The 17,726-nt window shown below is 43.6% G+C and overlaps 1 protein-coding gene across 3 annotated transcripts in view; it reads left to right on the forward strand.

Moving 5' to 3' along the window:
* The window catches only part of GAB3 (GRB2 associated binding protein 3), an 80,038-nt gene that overhangs the window by 27,303 nt on the left and 35,009 nt on the right, over positions 1–17,726 (forward strand). For 2 of the 3 annotated variants that reach the window (XM_057495821.1, XM_036923541.2), the window contains exons 2-4: positions 8,416–8,719; positions 11,160–11,379; positions 11,764–12,242. In XM_057495821.1, coding sequence (XP_057351804.1) covers positions 8,416–8,719; positions 11,160–11,379; positions 11,764–12,242 — 1,003 coding nt within the window. The remainder of the gene's footprint in view (positions 1–8,415; positions 8,720–11,159; positions 11,380–11,763; positions 12,243–17,726) is intronic. The other variant, XM_036923542.2, reaches the window with a different exon arrangement.

Genomic DNA, 17,726 nt, shown 5'->3' on the forward strand with positions numbered 1-17,726 from the left:
GACAGAGGGGCCCAGAGGCAGAGACTGGCTTGCTGCATGCAGACTCGCTCTGAGTGGATGGGGTTCTAGTGACTGACCTGCCACCGTGAAAGTTGGGTATAAACCCTTTCACCCCAAGAATGTTCTACCATCATTTCTTAGTCACACTGAATCTATAGTGAACTTGTCCGGGGCTGAAACCCATTGGCACAACACAGGGTCTCCTTTTGAATACAGAGCAAAACCACCGGAAACAGCTTGCTCGTTCTGTGTGATAGAACAATCTCTGATCAAAGTGCTGTAACATGTGACTTTGAGGGTAAAATTCTGTCACTGTTTCCCTCTAAATACCTCCCAATAAGCTGCAGGAGTGGCAGGAACTACTATCTTGAACACCTGCCTGGTAAAATGTTAAGGTAGCTTACTGGGTCACCAGCCAACCACAGGGCTGCTGTGAGCATCCTGCTCCCTAAAAAGTCTTGTCACTAGAGCACTGAGTTCACTTCCAGTGAATGTAATTATTGATGCATTTGGATTAAAATCAGGCATCTTATTTTGTGCTTTTTATTTGCCCCATTCTTCCAGGTTTCCGTTTCTGTACTTCCTTGACTTCGTTCAGATTATCTTTTTGTAAACTTACCTAGAAACTTAATTAGATCCCCAGGAGGTTGTAAGGAAACATTCCCCCAGTGGCAGTATCTTGCACAACTAACCCAGCCTCACAGTCAGCAAATGCCATTGGTACCAACCAAGAGGTGCTGCAGGTTTCCCTGTTGTATGTGCACGTGTGTTTGTCTCAGTGCGATTTCATCACATGTAAGTGCACGTGACCCACACTGCAATCAGTACGCACACCTGCTCGCCTTTTAGAGCCATTAAAGATGCCTTAGGGGAGGGCCTTGTGGGACTAAGACAGGTGACCTTTCTGCCATCACAGAGCATACAGGCTAGGTCAACACAGGCTAGAGTCTCATGGAGAGCAGGTCCTTAGCAACGTATTTTCTTGTTGGCCTGTAATCTGCAGCCTGACCAATAAGAGGTGCTAAGGAGGAGACCAACACCTGTGAGCGCTCAGAGCCAGCAGAGTCGGAACAGCGTGGCCAGGACAGTATGGAGCACGTCCGTGTGTCAGAAGGGGAAGAGGCCCATAGTTCCTTTTGGCAGGTTAAATCAAGAACTGCCTTTGCTGAAGTGACAGCAGTATTGAAGGATCAAAACCCAGAGCTCCGAAGGCAGCTAGACGTAGGTTTTGTTCCCTCAGTGTGAGCTGGAAAGCCTGGCTGAAGGCAGGTTGTTGACCCACCCTGTGCACATGCGAAGGAAATGATTTCATGGCTCTGGGATTTTACCGCTGCCGACAGGGCAGGGGGCCAATTCTGCTCAAACAAAGGGACAGTAATCACTCCTGCCAGAAAAGCAGTTTAAATCAGAGGTGTCTCTTTACAGCTTCAGAGACTTTAAGGCTGTTCCTCAGTTTGTTTCAGTGTCTTCTCAACAAGGGGTACAGTCCAGACAGGCCACTTTGGTTTCATTGCAGTGTTTCTGGAGCCCAAGATGTGAAACTTGCTGTAACCCAGCCAGGTTGATTTTACTGTGCAAGGAGAACTGAGTGCAGGAAGAAAGCAAACTGCATCCAGCCTTGATAGCCTTCTCATTAACTGACAGAAGCTCACCTTAGGGAAGCTTACTTGGGTGGGTGACCACTCTCCTGCCCACCCTGCCCTGCCCCCAGATTAATCCTGAACCACATTTTGGATTTTATCATTAAGGCATTGGGAAGCCTCTGGAAGGGGCTACTCATGGGAGCAACATCTGATTTATGTTTTTGAAAGTGTGTGTAGTTAAGTAAGGGAAGGCAGTCCAGAACACTGTGTGTGTGTGTGTGTGTGTGTGTGTGTGTGTGTGTGTGCGTGTGTGTGTGTGTGTGTGTGTGTGTGTGTGTGTGGTGTGTGTGTGTGTGTGGTGTGTGTGTGTGTGTGTGTGTGTGTGTGTGTGTGTGTGTGTGTGTGCATTGTCTTCCCCTTCAGGTAGATTTTGTGTATACTATGCCTCTCCTTCCTTTCTTCTCATTCTTGTCCACTTACCTCTGGGAAGGACACTGGTTTTATGCATCACAATCTGCAGAGATGCTTGTTCAAAGTGCACATTCCTGGGCCACAAGCCAGGCCTGGTAAATCTGGCTCTTTGGAGATGAGGTCCAGGAATGTGCATTTTGAGCAACTCCCTGTTCATTTCTCCTCTGGCCTTTTCTTTCTGTGCTTCAGTATCTGATGTGCTGCTATGCCTATCCAGTGAATTTGTCATTTCAAATACTGTATTTTTTACTTCCACAAATTCCATTTTGTTCTTGTCTATTTCTCTCATTAAGTACATTTTCCTTTAAATCTCAAACATTGTTTTAAAATTCTTGACCGCTTATTCCATCATCAGACCACAGCCCCACACTGACTGTTGTCCAGTGTCCAAAAGCAGCTGTTTTACAATATATTTGGTCTAGTTTTCTAGTTGGTTTTATGGGTAGGAGGCAAGTTTAGTGCTTGGTACACCGGTGTGTCTGGAAGTACAAGTTCAACCAGGTGATTTAAATGCATAATGTATGAGTCTGCTGGGGCTGCTGTAAGGAGGCACCACAGGCTGGGCAGCTCGAACAGCAGAAATGCACGTGTCCCAGTCCCAGGCCAGAAGTCCAGGATCAGGGTGTGGGCGGGGTTAGTGCCTTTGGAGGACCAGGAGGGAAGGGCGCGGTCCAGGCCTCTCCTTGGCTGGTGTATGGCCATCTTCTCTGTGTCTTCACATCATCTGCCCTCTGCACCTGTCTGTGTCCTAATTTTCCCTTTTGATAAGGACCCTAGTCCTATGGGATCAGGGCCTACCCTGGTGACCTCATTATAACTTGATCACTTCTGTCTCTACATACGGTCACATTCTGAGGTCCTGGGGGTTAAGACTTCAGCATAGAAACTTAAGAGGACATAGTCATGCCAGGCGAGTTGAAATTTGGGTCTCAGTCTCTCTTCCCTAGATACTACAGCCTTGTAGGTGCTTGTGCCTTTGTTTAACCTGGTGGGTCACTCTCTATCAGGAAACAAGCTAGAAGGTATTTGTACATTATGAAAACAGCAAGTTGGATTGCTTTAAGAGGCAAATGCCATATTTACTTTCAGAAGGATAAGATTCAGTTATTCTTTAATTTCCATAAAAACAAACACCTGGAGGGGTTCAGTTTTAGCCTCGCTCAGATTCTAAAAATGAGCAGAAACACATTTCCACAAAGTTACAGGATGTTGCAGGTTTTTGTTGTTGGAGATGATATTGGTGGGGTGGTAATGAGTCAGCTTGGTGACTGGCAGGAATGGCTGATGGGAGACTGGTCTTTTGATGGTCAGAGCTGAAAAAGCCCTCAGAACCCATCAGAAGGGGAGAAGCAGTTTCATCAGGGCAGGTGGTGCCATGTGTCATTGGGGCCAACCATCCCATTGTCATTTTATAAGTTACTTTCAAATTGATAGTGTTTCATTTTCCATAGCTCATTGGTTCACTGAAGTTACACCATTAGGGAGGCAGGGCAAGGTTTATTATTTCCACTTACAAATGGTAGGACTGAGGTTCGCAGCAGTGGACTTCATTGCTCAACTTTCTATTCAGTGCACCCCCCTCCTTGTACTTACTTCTCTGAGTCACAATTGTGCATACTTGTTTGCACAGTGATTCTGCTTTCTAGATCCTCCTGGCCCAGGACATGCTCATCTTCACAGTCTATCCTGAACTATTGACCTCCTACTTTTCCACGTTAAGCTTCCCAAGCTGCTCATGCCCTGCCCAGCAATCCTGCACTTGTGAAGCATAGCCATCTCCCCAGCCAGAAGAGACAGCGGCTCTCAGGTCCTGTGTCCTGAACTGGTGACCTCCATCCTTTGTGCTGCACCTCCTGACCACCATGTGTATACCAATTCCCTGATGAACCAGCGCCTTCGTCCTGTCATGCACAGTGCTGGGCACGTGGTAGGCACCCAGCAATTGTTTACTGAATGAATCCATGAATATGCTTTGTCCAGATGAATTGTTTTAAAATCATTTTTATCAAAAGAAAACCCAGTATAGCAAAGCACATAGAATAAATGTATGGGCTAATGAATTATTACTAGGTGAGCCCACTTGTAACCACCAGCCAGTTGAAAAATAACTTTGCCACCCACTGCCCAGGTCCCTCCATGTGCCCCATCTCCACCCTCTTGTAAGTAATGACTGTCCTGGCATGTATGGAAACTACTTCTTTGCATTTATGTTTCTGTCACTCATATGAGCATCCCCTGGGTACTATAAGTTAGTCTAGCACATTAAAAAATGTTTATATGTTTATATAGGTTTTAAGTTGCATTTAGTCACTAGATTCCCCCTGTCCTTTCTGTTTCTTTTTATTCATCTGTGATGAACCTATGCCTTTGACCTGCAGAATATCCCACAACTTGGCTTTGCTGATTGCATCCTCATGCCAGGCTGTTAAAGGCACAGGGTGTCTGCCTGTTTCTTTTCCTGAGTTAGCCACTGTTGATGCTTCATACCTATACCTATGAATTCACTGGACATAGCAAAATTGTGATACTCTGATTCTGTCCTTTGTTTCCTTTATCAGTCATAATACATTTATAAAAAGATGTTTCTCTTCATCTGTCCAGTGGGATGGCAGGATAACAGTCCTTTTCTCCTTACTTACCAGTTTGCAAGATAACAAAGTGGTTTGCTCACATCCTCTGAGGATAATAAGTTCTTTTTTCCTTTTTAATACCCTGATGAACTCATGGATTTAAACATATTTGATAGAGTTCAAGCCACTGTGATTATTATATTTAATAACGTTCAAATTGTTCATTCTTTGGTGAGTGGGAGCTTCTTCAGGTTGGCTCCTGAGTCCTTTTGACATGACCCTGTGGCACCTTTTCATTGTATACAGCTTCACCTGGGTACTGGCTGACTGCTTTTGGGGGTCTCTGTCACATGTCTGCCACTTCTGCAAGCCTATAAACCTGGTGGGATAGGGCTATACATGGCCTCCAGTTCCACCTAGTTAGCAAAGAGCTCCAAGAACACATCATTTCTGCTGTTGCATAATCACAACTCTTAGGTAAAGACTGAAAAACCTGAGGGAGGGCATGCTGGGGAGTTCACATGAAGATTATGCTGCATCCTATTCAGGGTCCTGGGTGACTGTTCTTTTTTCCTTCTCTGCTTTCCAGCCCTGATGAACTACCTGCACTTACACAAAGCTTCATGCTCCTCCATCTCAATGCCTCTTTTGTGCTGGTTTCTGACTATCAGTAACCATGTTGCGACTCAACCAACCCTTGTGGTTGTTACTCTGGTTGCAAAGACTCCCTTCAGTCACAGCCATCAGGAAACTTTGAAAAAATAAAGGTTTATTACTTACAAGACCTGGATATTACACAGCACCGCTGGGTCTGCACAGCCAGCTTGCGGGTAGAGAGTGAGGGTGTGGGGTGGGGATGGGGGGGTGTTTTGTTTTGTGGGTCAAGGGTGGGGGCCTAGGGTTTTGAGATCTCACTCCTCTTTGGTGAATTGAAGACATAAGGCAGGAAGAGACAAAACCAGTGGCCAAAGGGTGAGTTATCAACATCTGCCAATGTCTCTAAAACAAAGTTGCTCATCATCTGGTATCTAGTTGCATGCATGGTAGGCAGTGTGTTTATTGAGATAGCGTCTTTGAAGTGGATGCTGAGGCAATCAAAGCTTAAGTCAGGCACAGTACAACAAAGAAACAAATAACTGTCAGCGCAGCTTCCTGGGCCCTTCTTCAGTCTCAGCTTAGCCATCACTTCCTTGGGGAAGCTTCTTCAGACCAACCCTCTTGTGTGTTCCCATGGTGTTTTGGCTTTTCCTTGTCATACCACTGATCTCACCAACCACACTTGTCTGTTTATCCATCTGCCCACTTCCCCTGCTACCCATGAGACTCTGAGTGACAGGGCCAGTGGCTGCACAGTGACCGGCACATTTGTAGGCTATCAACCCTTTCTCTTATCTCCATCTTCTGGCTGGCTGCATGGTGACTCTTGGTTACTTCCCCCCCCAACACTGTTACTAAAGGATGAGAAATCTGTTTCCATAAAACTAAGAACAGTTAACTTGAAACTTTTTTCTTCCCTCAATTTGACTTCCTCTTTTAGTATGATTTTTGGGAAGTACAACGAAGTTCCTCTTCACATTTCCCCACCATAGTGGCCTTTGGAAAGTTTGGGGGTACCCCATGCTCCCCATGAAGGCTTTCCTTGGTCACACATGGCCATCTTTCATGCTCCAGGCCCCTTCCCTCGGCGCACACTGTCTGGGGAACCCCAGGGCAAGGCCTCACATCCTTGTTTGCCTCAGTCATTGCCAGATGCCCAAGTTGCCCACCTCCTGTGCCCCACGGTGACACTTGAGGTCTTCTTCTCATATTTAGTGGCTCCACCGTACACAGTATCAAGTTTTTGCAACAGGAATTTATTGAATCCTTGATTTTTCTCCCCCTACTGGATCACTCCTATAACCATAGAAACAGGCTGTTATTTCTCCTGTTTTTAAGACTTAATCACACTGTTTTGTCCCCCTTCCAGGTGGCCAAACCTCTCCTCAGAGCTTTACAGTCTGTAAAGAGCCAAGCCAGAGCTTACCTGCCAGGCACCATTTCCCTCTCTCTGCCCCCTCCTTCTGATGGTGCCCCTTGCTGCAGCTTTGGGAGGACTTTTTATTCTGAGGCATGGTTGCAGGTCATTTGTGACTGTTGACCTTTCTCCTCTTCAGTGCCTTAACCAGCTCTTCTGCCGCAGATCTCCTGTTCCCTTGGCAGGAGGAGAGCTGAGAACCCACCAAACAGTGGCTTTTCCTTTTCCCTGGCCTCTTCGTCAAAGCTGGTAGGCTTGCTTATAAATGTGTCAGGCGTAAATGAAGCTAGAGATACAAAGGACTTCCTGTCCCAGTGGTCACCATGCCTCCTGGCACAGCCCTGTGCTTCCTGCTTTCACACATGCCACTGCACAGGAGAGCAAACCACAGAGCTATAAATCTCTCCATTTGCACTGGAAGAAAGCCCCTTGGCTGTGCTCAGTTCTCTGCAGCAGAAAACAAGGATAGGCTCTCATTGTGGGCTGGCCAGGGGCTGGCATGGAACAGAGGGCATCTAAACCTGAGAAGACAGGAGACTTGGAGAAGGGGCTCCAGGCAATGGCAGGGAAGTTACAGGTACTGAGGACTTCTTAGAATGATGGGGCTCTGGTCAATTCGAAATACCTGTTTCCCCAGACCTCACCCTAAGGGAGGTAGCCCATCCATTCATCTGTGGTCATTTATGCCTCTTGGTACCGTCAGCAGCAAACATTGTAGGACCAGGGTAAGCAGGAAACTGAGGAGCCCAAAGTCCTCCTCAGTAAGTCCAGCAGCGGGATCTTGGCGTCAGATTCTTTGGAGCATCATTCTTTTTTCTTTTCGGAGTATGGACTAAGCATTGCCTAGTCATCCACCTCAAAGCACTTGGCTCTTTCCTAGCTTCCCATTGCCCTGAGGAAAGCTCGTTTCAGTTGTTAATAGTGTTTCTCAGCTGGGCACCGAGAGCTTTAGGCAGTTCCTGACCTCCAGCCCCAGCCCCAGCCCCAGCCTTTGTGACAAGCAGAACACACCTGTTTCCAGATGCCCCCTAGCTATCTCAATCCCTGGGTGAGAAAAACTGGTTTAGGGCGTGAATGCATAAATGTCTCTCCTCAGCCCCAGAGCTCTCTCCCCCTTTACAGTCACACATCTCTAGAGAACTGGCTATTTTTTACTTCACATTTCCTTACTGATCCTTCCACCTCACTTGACTTCAAATTCACCCCTATAGCTGCTTAGCTGTGTAACCTTAAGCACATGACTTGATTTCTCTCAGGCTCAGTGTTTCCATACATAAAATGGATGTAAAAGTAGTTTTGGAGATTAAATGTTTACAGTAAAGCACTTAGAAAATGGTCTCTCACGTAGGGAATATAACCAGCTGTGTTACCCTCTTCTCTTAAATTCTCCTTGTATTTTAATCATGCTAGGCAATTTTACAGAAAGATAATCATATCAACTTCAGCTAATCATAATCCTTTCTCTGCTGCAATGTATAGGCTTTTCTTCTGGGACAGTTTTTCTGGAAGTTATAGGCTTACAGAAATCCGTATTACAGGTGCTGATGATGGTGGGTGTGAATCCCCAGTAGGGGCTATCCTTCCAATGGCTGGATGAAGCAGGCTTGAAGATGGTACATTAACCCTTCATCCAAAACTGGGTGGACTTTGCATTTCATCATGAAAATGACTGACTTGCTTCTTTTCTGCTGTCCTTGTCACAAAATAGGTTCTTGGCAGAGTCTGAGAAGCAAGAGCCATTGGTCCAGTAACTCCTTGTCGAATTGCCTCTCTGCAGGCCTGGCGCAAGCGCTGGTTTGTCCTCCGGCGGGGCCGCATGAGCGGTGACCCCAACGTCCTGGAGTACTACAGGAACAAGCACTCAAGCAAGCCCATCCGTGCCATAGACCTCAGCGAGTGTGCAGTGTGGAAGCACGTGGGCCCTGGCTTTGTTCGGAAGGAATTTCAGAATAATTTTGTGTTCATTGTCAAGACTACTTCTCGTACATTCTATCTTGTGGCCAACACCGAGGTGGAAATGCAGGTGTGGGTGAACAGTATCACTCAGGTCTGCAACCTCGGCCACCTGGAGGGTGGTGCAGGTGAGAGCAGAGTCGGGGCTTCTGTGTGCTGAGGGGTGGCCTGGGCTGCTGCAGGTGCCAAGCCTGCCTTGTTGAGGGTGTTTTGGCACACTAATTTGTATCCAAACTGTTCACCAAGTACATTCCAAAATTTGCTCCCTACCGTTTGGTTCTAGGCTTCAGGCCCAAATGTGCCATGCCCTGAGCATTACGAGTGATTTCAAAGACTTTAAAGTCATTCCATGCCTTTGCTCTCATCGGCCACAGAGAATGTGTACAGTGGAAGTAAAACGGGGTGAGCACTGTCCTGTAGGGCTCTGATTTTCCCCATTTTGCTGCTGGTTTTCTAGAAATATTAAATATCGCTATCTTTCAAAAAATGTGTGGAGCTCCAGCTTTTTTGTCACCTATTGTGTTGTTTGGCAGTAGAGAATATAAAGACAGAACTTGACTACTTATCACAGGCAGGGAAGAATTCCTTATATCTCCCATTGGCTTACGGTCTTTGCAAGGGAAATGAGCTCTAAGTTGGCTCTGGGCCGTTTCTGGGCAGTGGAAGCAAATGACCCACAAGGTTCTTGTCCCTGATTCTTGCCGTTTCTCTTTTGTACATGTGTACACACACACACACACACACACACACACACATACACACATACACACGCTGCCTTTTCTACATATATACCAACTACAATGCTCCTAGGGCTGTAATTCATTCCCTTCCTGTTGTTGACCTCTGGCTTCAATGCAGCATCCCCTGATCCTCAACCTGTGGGACTTTGAATCTGATACTTTAATTCTGATTTCTTTTGTCCTCTTAGTCTAATGGACAAAACCTTACCCCTAAATCCTGTGGTCTACAGTTGCTTCAACATTTCCACCCTCAGTCTCCTTGTCACCTGCCACAGGGATGTCCCCATTAAACCACTAGGTGGTAGCGGAGGGTCAGAGTTGCATCTGGAGAGTGTACTTCCTGAGGACAAGTCCTTTTCTCTTCAGGAACCAGGAAACTTACTAAGTCACATTGCTAGGCTTTTAGAATACTTAAAAGGAAATGAAATGATGGCAAGCTCTTTATCCTTGCTCCGGCAGATGAAGCTTACTTGCAAAGTTGCAGTGAATCCACCCTGGGTAGAGTCCAGCACTGTGCAGACAAGCAGAGCTCCTATAGGGGCTTACTCATCTGGCCTTCTACTTGCTCTCTGCCACCCTAGTCCCTGCCTTAGCCCACTGTAGACACATATTCATGTGTCATGTAATGTGACTGCTCTGTTTTCTCCTCTTCCAGGAGTTATCCTAAAACATAGATACATGACATACTTCCCAATATGTGAAGAGAGACAAGAGTAAGGCACCAGCTAGAAAATGGAAAGCTCGGGAATGAAGTTGGAAGGAGCCAGAAACCCATCTATGACCTTTATCCCTCCCTGTAACTCCCACTTAGTTCTTAGGAGGATATAAGGGCACAATTTCCTTCATCTGAGAACTACGCCCAAAGGGCTTTCTTGTGGCTTTTCACGTAAGGTGTTTGGTTCTGTCTCCAGCAACCAGAAGTAGTCAACACATCACGTGTACTCTGGCCAGGAGTTCTGTTAAATACTTTTGAGTATTAGCTTGTTTTATCCCCAGACGGATTCTGTGGCACATGTACTATTAGCATCTCCACTTTACAGAGAAGAAAACTTGGAGCAGGCAGGTAACTTTCCCAAGGTCATGACAGCTAAATAATGGAGCCTGGACTTGAACCCAGGCAGCTCTGGGCTGCTCTGACTCAGGAGTCCTGAACTCCTGCCAACTTGATTCAAAAGGGAAATCAAAGCAGGCTTTTCACTGAGAGTTTCTGAATGTCATCCTCCTTGAGCAATGTGGCCTTTAGCAGTAGTCACACTCCGTTTCTTTCCTTCCATTTCCTTGTACATCATTAACAGTGTTCTTTATTTAGTGTTACTTGTCTCTCTCCTCTGGTAAACTGTAAATTCCAGTAAGGCAGAGACTTTTTCTTGGCTGTATTGGCAGAGTTCATTCAGTTCTGGACACATAGTAGGTACAATAGTAGGTATTGTGTACAGGCATACTTATCTGTATATGCACAGATGTGTATATAAGTATATACATATATAGTCATCATACATAAATGTGTGTGTGTAGTGAGTGAATCAGCAGTGATGCAGGGCTGCGGCTGAGGGCCAGAAAGAAGCTGTGTGTAAACTACTTAACTACAGATTTTTAGGCCAAGTATGCTTGGGTTTTTTTTACTCTTAATTGATTCAACACTTCACTCTTGGAACATGGGCTTTCTTTCCCAGACATTGTTTATAGCTTGGGGAAATGGTCTCCTCTATCAGTACAAACACCAGCTGTGGTTTGCATCTTGTATTTGGCTTCTTAGATGCTGTTTGAGAAATTGTGAGTGAGTGTTACAGCCATTCTTAAACATTAACTTGGGAAATGATTTCTCCAGCAGATTCCATGGAGAGCTTCTCTCACATGCCATCCTCCCTCCAGCCATCCCCCGCCAGCTGCCTTCATACCCGCCATGCTGTCAGCTCCTCCTCATCTGGAGATGACCCAAGGACTAATACCACAGTCACTGAGGAAAGGAGAAGTGAGTCAGAGTTTCTCTCCCTTCCTGATTACATGATTCTGTCCAACTGTGAGACTGGAAGACCACGCCAGGCCAGGTATGCTGCCTCTTCTTGTGGGCTCTGTCCCAGGATGTAGCTTCTTCTAGTGGGTGTGTCTGTCCTCACTTCTCTTCCTGGCCCTGCAAAGGCAGGACAGATCACTGAACCACTGTGAGGGTGAAGCATGTGGTGTGCTAAACAGAATGACTCAGGCACTTCAGCCTTGTGGCTTTCATTTCTAACCTTGCATTTTCATATGTATCTAACATTTGTAGGATGACAGAAATCAACAAACCATTTTTTTCCCTGCATCAAAGGGTTGGTGTAATGTAATGGGGAGTTGTAGAGGGTTGGAGACAGAAAACAGGTGATATCAGAGGAATAGGAATGAGTCTGTGGTGAGTATGTATCCATCAAAGTCACATGCTTTTCTTCCCTCAGTCTACCCACCAGATGTGATAGCTGGTCCAACTCAGACCGCTCGTTGGAACAGGCTTCCTTCGATGACGTTTTTGTTGACTGCCTGCAGCCCCTGCCCTCTAGTACCTTGGTCCATGCCTCACGCCATGGGAATGGATCTCAGGAGGCACCTCCCATGAGGCCTCAGGCTGCCCTGATCTGGAGTAGAGATATCAGTGGGCCATCCATGGACCGCTTTTCTTCACCATTGCTGGAAACTTCCTTAAATTCCACCATTCACGTAGATAAAAACCAAGGTTCCTTGCCCTATGGGGTAAAAGAAGTAGACATCATGTTCAACACGCCACCTCCCCGCCCCCCTAAGCCAAGCTATCTCTCTGAACGGCGCCAAGAGGAGCAGCACATGTGGAGTGGGCACAGCGGCATCCAGAAGGCAGAATGCACTGCGGCACAGAGAAGAATCTCTCTTTCTGGTTTAGATAATGTGCCAACCTGGAAAGGTAAGTGTTGGATGCTGAAATTCAGCTGCAGAGAAAGCCTTGCTCCTCTTCTCTCCTAGTGTGTGCATTGCCCAGTGTTCCTTGCTCAAGATGGCCCAGTCTCCCAGGGTCCCCCTCCTTCTTTGAGTCTGGCCACCAAGGAGAGATACTTAGGTCCTTGTAGATGCTGAAAGGGTTGCAGCCCTGGTCTCATGGCTGTGCCCCTACCACATGATGGGCTGGCTCCCCCACTGAGACTAAGCTCCTGAGGTTTGTTTGGAGTCGCTTGGGGACCCACTTGGTACAAAATCAGCTTGGCCTAATTGTGGTCTTTGCCTCACACATGCATAGTGAGACCTGAGCTCTTTTCTTCTAGTTTTCAACAATCCCATTGCCTTATTAAGCATCCCACGTGATATGCTCTTTCTGCATCCTAACTGGCTGCACACTAGCTAACTCAGCCCTGTTGGCCCTGTCAGTCCCTGCACATGCCCTCCTGGAGCCCTCTTTCACCTTTTCCTGCAAAGCTGTTCATTCTCACAGAGTTGCCTTGCTATCTCCCTTCCTCCGCATCTCCCATCCAGACATACTCACTCCCACACTGCTACCTACACAGCCACATTTTAAAGGAATTAAGGGAGTTTAAAGAATGCAGTCATTTCAAATTATATAAATCTCTCCTTCTGACTGAGGAACTAAGTTCCCTGGAAATGTGATCATTACAACTTCAATGAAACGAGTATAACTGACCCTTGAACAAGGTGGGGGTTAGGGGCACTGACCCCCCATCCAGTAAAAAATCCACATAGAACTTTTGACTCCTACCAGTAGCCCACTGTTGACCCGAAGCCTTACTGATAACAAATGATCAATTAACACGTATTGTTTGTCTGGTGTATATATTATATATTATATATTCAGATTTTCTATTTTTGTTGTGCTCCTTTTGGTAAACTATATTATTCTAGGAATTTGTCCATTTCACCTTTTCTTTCAAATTCATTGATATAATTCAATTTTAAAATTGATTATAATAGCCTCTTGTTATCTGGAGGATCTGTACTAATCCCCTCCTTTTCATTTCTGATATTGATAATGTGGGCCTTCTCTCTGTTTTTCTTAATCAGTCTTGCTGGGGGTTCATCAATTTTATTAGTTTTTTTTTTCCAGAAAACAAATTGGCCTTTGCTTATGTTTTTTTCCAGTGGATATTATTTCCTTCCTTCTGCTTCAGAGGTCAGCAAACTGTGGCCTATGGCCAAATCCAACCAACAGCCTGTTTTTTAACAGTCCACAGCCCACCAAACTAAGAAAAGTTTTTCCAAAAAAACCTATCTCACCCTGTCCAGAAAAAGTTTCCTGACCCCTGTTATACTTACTTCCTTAGAGATGATTTGCATGTTTTTCTAAAATATTTTAATGGATTGGTGGCATATTAAATTTCTTCCTTTCTTCTTTATGTAACATACATTTAATGCTACAGGTTTTCTATAAACACTGTCTTAGCCACATCCTTTAAGTTTTCGATATTGTATTTTTATTATCATTCAGTTCAGAATATTTTCTGATTTTCATTGTGGTGTTTTCTTTGACCCATGCATTATTTAAAACAGCATTTCTTAATTTCTGAACCTGAGAATTTCCTATTAATTTTTTTTGTCTTAGTTTATTCTATATGATATTAATATAGCTGTGCCTATATTAAATACTAAATACTAACAATAAATACTAGCCAGCATTCTTTTGGTTAGTATTTTCATGGTACATATCTTCTCATCTTTTGACTTTCACCTTTTCTATACTCATATTTTAGATGCATTTCTTATAAAAATCATATAGCCATATTTTCTTACGGTTATTTTAATTTTTTAGTCTATTCTGATAGTCTTTTTCTTTTCACTGGAAAGGTTAATCCATGTACAGTAATTAGACTCTTTTACCAATTATTTTGTGATTTCTATGTCCTGTTTATGCAAATTTTCTTATTTATCTCATTCCTTGCTTTCTTCTGAATTGAGTTTGCTTTCTTATTTCAGTTTTAACCTCTGGTAATTTGGAAGTTAAACATTCCATTTCCATTTCTTTAGTGTTTACCATCTACATTTTACCATGCATTTTCAACTTAATATCCAAGATTATTCAGTATCATTACTCTTTCTTATCATACAAAGACCTTAGAATGATTTAGATCTAATAACCTCTCCCAACTTAATATGCTAATACCTTATAGTATTTTACTTCAATCTTGATTTTTAAAATCCTATCAGGTAAACAATATTGGTATTATTTTGTACAATTTTTTCTAGTTTCACTCACACTATTTTTCTATTTTATCATTGCTTCTAGCATCTCTTAATTTCCTTCTGGGATTATTTTAGTTCTTTTTGTGGCTTATTCTTTAGGATTTCCTTTAATAAAGGTCTGTGTTGGTAAATTCTCTCATATTCCATTTGTCTAAAGGTGACTTTTTAAAACCTTTTCTTGAAAGATTACTTACTGGATATAGAATCCTAGTCTGATGGTTATTTTTGCTCAGCTCTTTGAAGATCTCATTCTACTGCCATCTTGTTTTAATAATTGTTATTGTTAGTCTCTTTAGGAATGTCTCTTACAAAGGAATTCTTTTTCCTCTTTCTAAGAATCTTCTTATCTTTGTTATTCTTTAATTTCTGTAAAATGTGTTCATGTGTAAATTTCTTCTTGTCTTGTGAATCATTGGGCTTCCAGAATTCGAAGACCAATGTCCTTCAGCATTTCTGGAAAAATCTAAGCTATTAGGTCTTCAAACATTGCCTCTTCTCCATTATCCCTTTTTTTCCTCTGGGGCCCCAGTTTTATGTATTTTAGACTTTGCATTCTATCTTGCGTGTTAAATTCTTTTACAGTTTTCATCTCTTTGTCCTGAATTCTAGTAATATCAGTTTTTGAAATATCTCTTCAGCTGGGCCTAATGTACTATATAACTCATATTTTGAGTTTAAGCTTAATTTTGAAAGAATATATATTTATATTTCAAAGTTATGTTTATAAAAAGGTATACAGTACTCACTTGCCCTGCACAAGGATGACATGCAAATTCGTGAAGCATTTCATGTTTTGCTTTTCTTTTGTAATGTTTATGAGTAGGGAAACTCATGGATATTCAAGAAAACGTGGATAGTCTTCTGCTTTTTAATGCAAATAGCATTCTTACACTATATTCTGTTCGCTTTTGCTCTTAAGCATATATCCTGATTATGCTTCACATTACTACAAATACTATATAGCTTTTGATCCAGCAATTTCACTTCTAGGTTTAATGTTGCTCTTAAATGCTTGATATGCAATTTTGAACATGGGCTGTGTAGTATTTGTAATTTTGGTAGTTGGTGTAAATTGGTTCAACTCCTGTAAATTTTGGCTTTGCAAGTGCTTAACACATTTAAAAAATGACATTTACATGGTTGGTGATTGAAAAATTCTATGTGAAAAGAGATTGGTATTAGCCTAAATGTTGATCACTAGAGAAATGGTTAAATAAATTATCCTCTATCCACCCACTCAATGGAATGGTTCATACCTATAAAAAAGAATCAGATGGTTCTCTATGTATATTAGCTGATTGTATATCAGTGTCAAATTTATTGAATTTGATAAAAGCACTGTGGTTATATGATGGAATGTCCTTACTCTACAGATGGACACGCTGAAATATTTTGGAGTGAAGGGTTCTGATGGCTGCAACTTACTCTCCATGGTTCAGAAAAAATATACACATACAAATGCACACAGATGAAAACGTTTATAGAAGCTTTTACATTGTGAGAAACACACTCACTGGTCCATATTCAATAAGTGGACACGGAGACAAAGAGAACAGCGGAGCGAGGCTTTAATGACGGTCTTGCAAGATCGGGGGTCTGGTGGGCAGGCACACCTGGGGAGTTTGGCGCCAATAATTTATCTCCTAGCATGCGAGTCCCTCCCCTGGTTCCTCACTGGCTGACTACTACAGGGTTCACAGGCTTCCCCGGACGTCGCCTAAGCCAGTTATATCTTTCCTTTACATTTGTCTTAATTTTATTGGTAGGTTGAAAAAACTCAAACAGGTATCGCCAGGCCCTTATCAATTCCCCCACCCCCACCCTCAGCCCGAGCAGCTTCCACCACGTGGCCCTTTGTTAATACCTTACTGTTAAAATGTTAAACATCCCAGTGGGAATAAATCACATTTAGGTTTTATACTCTTTACTAACAGTTCCCCCCTCTTTTTATTTAAGAATTTCTGATTTTATTTCCAGTAATGTATTTTAATTTACGCTTGGTCCTTTCTCAAATTTCTCTAATCTTGTTTATGGCTGCCTCTATAAGCTGAGTCAAGGCTCTCACACAAGGAATGATACAGCATCTACACCAGTTAAAACTCTCGTAACTATAACAAGGGATGTTAAAACAGAGGCAACCATATCTTTCTATTTTTTTTAAACTATCTTTCCAACCAGTCTATGAAAGGGTCACTGGTGCCAGTTTCCAGCTAATTCATTAGCTAAAGTGGTGCCTTGTAATGATCTACAACTTCTATGAAAACATTTTTTTTCATTGGGTGTGGAGAGAAATGCCAGGGTAAATGGAAGGGCCAATTGGACTAAAGCACAAGTCCTAGTCCAGGTGGGTGGCAACAAGTAGTGCAGGTTCCCCTTTCTACAGTACCACCAAAATTCCGCTCTGGGGATGCATAATTTCGAGAAGTTGCCCTCTTTAGAGACATTTAGGACATGGGTACAAGTCAGTAGTTCCCCAGTTTTGAAACCTTCCCCTTGCCTAGAGAGGCATGAGGAGTGATTCATCTTCCCTATAGAAAAAGAGGGGATTGCCCTTGGCTCTGACTTCTTTAGGGCATGAAAGAGTAAAGACAAGCCCTTGCAAGTCTCATTTTCCCAAGCGTCCTTGTCCTGGTACAGGGCCAACATGCAGTTCATCCCAGTGGGGTCTGTGTCCCAGCAGGGGAATGGGACCACCTGCGCCTGTGGTCATTCAGCAGCACATGCGTAACAATCACTTTTATTCAAAGCGAGTACTGAAAATTTAACTCACTCTACCCAGGCATTGGTGTCTCTATAACTTGTCTCTATTTCAAGAGTCTGTTTTAGATATTTTCTTTCTGTTACAGTAACTAGTCTAGGGTCATTTTTGGGAAGCTCTGGCTCAATATTTCCCTCAGGATTGGGGGTGGCCGCTATGGGTGAAGTCTTGCCTTTGATTAAATTAAGACCAAACCTTCCCACAGGATCTACTCCAGTGACATCTGCACTGAGTCTGTCTTGAGGTTTATGTATAGTTAATAAAAGGGGTTTACACTGTCTATCCTGGCAATTGTCAGGAGGAATTCCTTTAGCTAAGTGGAGTTTTCTTTTTAAAGATTTTTCTGTTGCATGAGGGGCTGTCCACCCTTAAAACTGGGTAGTCTACCAAACACTGCTCCACTTTGGATATGGGGGCCTACTTGCCTTTTTATTCCATTAAGAT

The sequence above is a fragment of the Manis pentadactyla genome, chromosome X, assembly GCF_030020395.1.
Source record: "Manis pentadactyla isolate mManPen7 chromosome X, mManPen7.hap1, whole genome shotgun sequence".
Lineage (NCBI taxonomy): Eukaryota > Metazoa > Chordata > Mammalia > Pholidota > Manidae > Manis > Manis pentadactyla.